The 6,038-nt window shown below is 39.0% G+C and overlaps 2 protein-coding genes across 2 annotated transcripts in view; one reads left to right on the top strand and one right to left on the bottom strand.

Annotated features, from left to right (window-relative positions):
- Positions 1-26: 26 nt before the first annotated feature.
- On the top strand, positions 27-2,097 carry fgf1a (fibroblast growth factor 1a). The gene is made up of 3 exons (XM_078260825.1): positions 27-365; positions 1,347-1,450; positions 1,676-2,097. Exons 1-3 carry the CDS (start codon positions 200-202, stop codon positions 1,874-1,876), a joined length of 471 nt encoding a protein of 156 aa, XP_078116951.1. The 5' UTR covers positions 27-199; the 3' UTR covers positions 1,877-2,097.
- Positions 2,098-2,839: 742 nt separating this feature from the next.
- ndfip1 (Nedd4 family interacting protein 1) overlaps positions 2,840-6,038 on the bottom strand; it is an 8,529-nt gene continuing 5,330 nt past the window's right edge. The window contains exon 8 of the mRNA XM_078260823.1: positions 2,840-4,415. The gene's annotated coding sequence lies outside the window, so the exon portion shown is untranslated. The remainder of the gene's footprint in view (positions 4,416-6,038) is intronic.

Below are 6,038 nucleotides of genomic sequence, written 5' to 3'. Positions count from 1 at the left end.
TACCATTATCCCAGTTGGGAGTTTCAAGTCAGGAGTCGTGGACGCGCACCCAGCTGCCTCTGTGATCTCTGCGCTCGTTCACGACCATGTAAACACCTGACTACTGCAGGGGACCGAGCCCGCAGATTTTTCTCATAGAAAACCAAACTCCTCTACAAAGCTTCCTGTTGATTACACAGCTGTGTTGATTCTGAGAAGGATGGCGGATGAGGAGACGTTGGTATCAGAGGAGCAGACGATGGACAGCGGCCCGCTGCCGGACTCCAGGCGGCGGACTCGGCTGTACTGCTTGAACGGCGGACACCACCTCCAGATCCTCCCTGATGGGACGGTTCAAGGCCACAGGGATGACGGGGACGTTCACAGTAAGACTGCAGCACAACACCGCATTTTACATCCAGGTCAGGCCTGCAACATGATGCGTTCACTTCCTTTACTGTCAGATTTAACAGCAGGAAAAGAGACATGCGAGACATGCATCCTATAGATGTCTTTAATAGAAACGTGTCGTTTCTGACATTTTAAAAGGAAGACGCCGCTCATTTTAGGCTTGGAAAAGATAGAACATCCCCGTAGTTCTGTTTAGCACATTTGACTTCATTTTAAATGAAGTTAACTGAGCTGCATGAGACAGAATATACAAAATAACATCTAGTAGCAGAGACTTGACTGAAAGCTGAACCCTAAATAAAATGTATAATGGTATAACACTCCTTACAGTCAGGGACCTAGGACACATGGAGCAGAGGTTTAATATTTATTTTCTAGAAAGCCAATCTTTCTGCTCTTAATTGGTAAATACAGAGGATTTATAAAACATTGTAAAAAATATAGGTCTTCTCAATGTCAATATGAAAGGTCATGCCAAACATGTCAACATATAGTTGTCTTCACCAGTCCCCTTACTTAGCTACCATATGTATTGTGGTATTTTGTGCAAATGTATTATGTTGTGTGTATGAATTCTATGAGATATGTCATTTATGTTTACATTTTATATCATCAGGGACAGCAGATGCAAATTAGTAACTCTAGCTCATTTAGGCCTACAGTTCTTTTTTTCTGTTGATAAATGAGCATTGTCAGATAAGCTAATTAAATAAAATGCATGTTTGCCATCTATCCCTTTTATTTCTTTAACAAGAGGCTCCCTGCTTCATACTTGAGTACATCAGTTTCAAATACCGGAAAGACTGACTGACATTGAAGACTTCAAGACAACAAATTGATTTAGTCACAAGCGTAACTGCACCGTTCTCTTCATTTCATGAGACTCTGCACTAGCTATGTTATTGATCTTCACGTTTTTTGGGTTTGTTTTTTTTTTAAACTTGTTCTCCTTTCAGTCGTTTTAAAGCTCAAAGCTGTGGACAGAGGTGTAGTGGTGATCCAAGGAACAGAAGCCGGGCGATACTTGGCCATGAGCGATGAGGGGCGATTGTACAGTTCAGTGAGTATCTGCAATAGACCTGATGATGCTATGTGATAGTAAATCAATACATTCAACTTGATGCAAGCATACAGTATGTAGATGAATATTCCATTATATGTTGTAAATGATTAATTACTCTTTGGTGACTGCATTTCTAAACTTTAAATCTTAAACCAAACAACTTGAATCCCCTAAAGTGCTGTCAACTGTTAGTGTGTTAGGGGTTTTGTGTTCATCTTTCAGCCCACAGTGACTGCTGAATGTTACTTCCTGGAGAAGTTGGAGGAGAACCACTACAACACATATGTACCTCAGAAATATCAGGAGAGGAACTGGTACGTAGCTCTGAAAAAGAACGGAAAACCTAAACTGGGTCCTAGAACTCACATCGGACAGAAGGCCGTCTTCTTTCTGCCCCGACAGCTGAGTGACTCCGGGGAGTAAAGACGCTCTCAGCACACAGTGATACCTCAACCTAAATGGATGTGAGCTGCACCAGGATACACTTTTAGTTCAACACACCTAAATTCATGAGGTACTGGCTTGCAGAAACAGATCTGTCAAGAACAGGCAATAATTTAACGGATAATTATTAGGGAAAGGACCAGCTTGCATCGGAGCTAAAATACTGTGCATGTCATCTTTTTCTCCACTAACACATCCCATTTTAGCTGGTGGAAGGTCTTCTTATTGCAAAACATGAAGAGCAAACAAGAAAACAAGTATTCCATTATATATATATATATATATATATATATATATATATATATATATATATATATATATATATACACATACACACATACACACACACACACACTATTATAATAAAAAAATATGATGTAGCACATTTAGTTACCTGAATTATCATATAAATTGTCTCCAGATGTCAATGAAATTTGGTGGAAGGTTAGACCAGAGGCAGGAATAAGTAACTGCTTAATTAAAAAAAAGTCCCATTATGTCAGAAATACCGCATTCACTTGAATGAAACATGACACATGTAACCCACTGACTGAGAATGTTAATTGTTAGTTTGTTGGAAGTCATGTGCTTCGAGTCCTTTCTAGTTTGACTTTATTGCAGTCAACACTTTGCTCTCAAGGAGTAATGCCTCGGCAGATTAGAAGACAAAAAAAGTATCAATTTACAGCTTGAAAAGGGCTGTTGAGACACTCGCCTCTCTATATAACAGGGTGTCAAGCTGAAAAACTGCATTTTCTTATTTCCAGCAGTTACACTTTGCTGCCACCAATGTGTAAAATCACAAAATGACCAAGTGCACCATTGAACAGACAAAAGCAGCCACTCTGTTACAACCTTGAGCCACACGAATAACTTTGCTTCATTATACTAACCTGTAAATAATATAACCAAGAATGTAATACAATGCAGACGACTCAGAAATGACGCATTAAAAGTGACATTTATTTAACACTAAACGTTTTCTGTACAGTTTCATAACAACAAAACCCCAAGGTTGCAGCTTTACATCACATAGAAATAAGCATAATGAGTCTGTATCAAAGCCGTGGCAGAAATATGAAGTTAACTGATTAAGCTAACGTTTCAGTTTGCTGGACCAGACTAAAATCCATATTAACTCCTTGCATTAAACAGTTAGTTAGATGATGAAAAACTATTATCCTGACATGTCGTTTCCCTTAGAATATAAAAACAAAAACCACTGCGTCGAGTCATTCCTTGTTTTATATGTCTGGGACTTCAAATAATGATAGGAACATCCTCTGGGTTTTATTGGTTATGTTTCTAAAAGTGCACCTGCATACAACATTCTTTGATATAGTTTTGATACCCACAAGAAAGCTTACACTTTATTAATCATTTAAAATTTAATCAATTAAATCTTAAAGGCAAAAACCCACCTGAAAATGGAATTGGAGTTATTTTTTTGCTCTTAGATAATTTGATCCAAATGTCTGAGTGACATCATACATAAACAGTTGAAATCCAGACAGCCAGGACTCTCTTCCATCACCACAAAGCTTTTCCACTCACAATGAATGAGATGCCGACTCCGCTGACTCACTGAAGAGTCATGGTATGGTCAGGCGATTACATCTACTTGAGCTTTTTGAGGACATGAACCAGTAAACGTGCTCATACGGCCATACCAATCATCCTGGTTGCTGTCACAACTCTGCATCCCGGTTTTGTGGCCATCTGGTTTCTGGCCCCACTGTAATTGTAAGCTAAATTCTATTTCCGGGGCAGATCGCCTTACCTGGTTTAATGTACAGCAACAAATCTAACAGGCATAACTAGAACTTCTGATACATAGTCGTTTTAATGTGCTCTGCTCACACTGCGTTTGAATCACAAGCCTATATGTTTTATGATGACAATGCCCTTAATGAATTAGAAGCAGCAGACAACACTGCCCCCTCATGGCTACACAAAAAAGGGCAACACTAGCTAAAACCAACAGGTGAGTGAAAAGTGTGGTACATCAGCATTTACAGCCTAATGAAAGCTTATTTTTAATAAGTGTATGTGGTATCTAAAAACAGCCTATAATAGTCACAATAAAACCATGATAACTGCAGATTACAAAATGTGTTGCATGCTGTGGCAGGTCTACCGAGTGCTGTATTAATTAATACTGGTTGGCTTCAATTGTCACCAACACGAGACGCTCCCTATTTATTGACCTTAAGGGCAGATGCATGCTCGTACGCTACCATCAAATGATATAAGGCATTACTCATACATTACAGACAGATGTAAATAGCACTTAACATTCGCCACTAATGAGTACATCGAGGGAATATAATTGTTAACCATTTTCCATTAATAAAGTTTCAAAACAAGTGATATAATTCCTGAATATTTTATTGAGAGTTGTCTTCATCTATAACTCGTCTGGCCGATTTCTGGTGAAGTGTCTCCACTTAAAATTTGTAAACTCTTCGCAGAGTTGCTGCTTGTGTTGGTCACGTCCAGTCCTCCCACATCCAACACCCTGGATTTAGGTTAAGGGAAGATGAACAAATCAAGTCCAGAAAATGGACTTGGTTTAATATTCAAGGGTGTGTGTGGTGTAATGTCTGTGGTTTGTCAGTGGCTAGGTTGACATGCACATTCATAACTCAGAATGACAAGATTAGGATACGCCTGTATTTATCATGATTAAAGAACTACATTGCGTGGAAGACCAACTATTTGTTCTCAATATGTTTTTGCAGCTTTTGTTGCTGTGTGTATATTTTATAAAACATTGCCAGGTATACGCTACCGGTCAAAAGTTTGGGGTCACTTAGAAATTTCCATTCCACTCCATTACAGACAGAATACCAGCTGAGATCAGTTGCATTGTTTTTTTTAACCAGGGCAGCAGTTTTCAGATTACATCATGTGTTTACATAATTGCAAAAGGGTTGTTGACTGTTGTAGAAAGAAGTGGCTGATCTTTAATGCAGTATCTACACTGCTCATTATCAGCAACCATTCATCCAATGTTCCAAAGGCACATTATGTTTACTAATCTGATATCATTTTAAAAGACTTACTGAGAAAACATTGGAGAACCCTTTTGCAATTATGTAAGCACATGATGTAATCTGAAAATTGCTGCCCTGGATTAAAAAAAAAAAACAATGCAACTGATCTCAGCTGGTATTCTGTCTATAATGGAGTGGAATGGAAATGTCTAAGTGACCCCAACCTTTTGACCGATATTGTATGTAGTAACCGTTTTATAAAAGCAATAAGCCAGTCTTGAGGCGGTTGGTTTACGGTGATTTAACAACAGCTAAGGGCTGTTGTTAGACACTCCCCATCGTAACAATGCACTTCATTTGATTCCATGCATTCTTCTTCCTTGTCAAAACCATTGCGCCTATATTACCCACAATGCAACTCAACTGCCTAAAGTCCTATCAGAGATTTGGGTGAGTTACGCCCTCACTGGTTTATTTACTGAGGATTTGAATGGCATTTGACACTTGAGGCCTATACTACGAAGCAGGATCAACGTGCCCTGGATTTGTTTCAGTTACCCGGCTTCACCTAACCTAACAACCGCGGTCCGCATAAACTGTGTCACAACGGTGGTTATCAACTAGTTCAGTCAACCCAGGGTTTCTCAATCCAGCAACGCACGCGTTCACATAAAAGAGGCGGTGTTTGCACAGCACGACCAACCACAAACATCTACCATCCGCATATTTTATATAAGAACAGCAAACTATAATTCTACATAAATATGACGAATACAGAGAGGGTTTTACAGGCAAAACGGAATACAGTCGCTGCTTCCTAAAACAGGAAGGAAAGCTGGCAAAGAAATAGCCGACGCTGTAGATGTGTAAATCACAACGCTTATTAATATCACTTCCCCATCAGTCAGGTACTAGATCTGACCATAATTACACTAGTGCTTTCCATAAACTGTCGTTGCTTTAGCCTATTATTTCTTTTATTATTATTAACCTATTATTAGTTGCAACCCTGGCAGTGGTAAGCGATTGTGAGAGCAAACAAAATTATATATATATATATATATATATAAAAACATAATTCAAACCGATGTGCGTATTGGCAACACACGGCTCAACAAGCCGACAAATAGCCTATACGTAATTCC

The sequence above is a fragment of the Sander vitreus genome, chromosome 10 (genome assembly GCF_031162955.1).
Source record: "Sander vitreus isolate 19-12246 chromosome 10, sanVit1, whole genome shotgun sequence".
Classification (NCBI taxonomy): domain Eukaryota; kingdom Metazoa; phylum Chordata; class Actinopteri; order Perciformes; family Percidae; genus Sander; species Sander vitreus.
This window is presented reverse-complemented; position numbering and strand designations above follow the sequence as displayed.

Bases quoted from the DNA above. Each gene is read 5' to 3' on its own strand.
- fgf1a (XM_078260825.1), top strand. From the start codon at position 200: ATGGCGGATGAGGAGACGTTGGTATCAGAGGAGCAGACGATGGACAGC. The intron at 366-1,346 runs GTAAGACTGCAG...TTCTCCTTTCAG, and splicing joins GGATGACGGGGACGTTCACA to TCGTTTTAAAGCTCAAAGCT. The intron at 1,451-1,675 runs GTGAGTATCTGC...TTCATCTTTCAG, and splicing joins AGGGGCGATTGTACAGTTCA to CCCACAGTGACTGCTGAATG.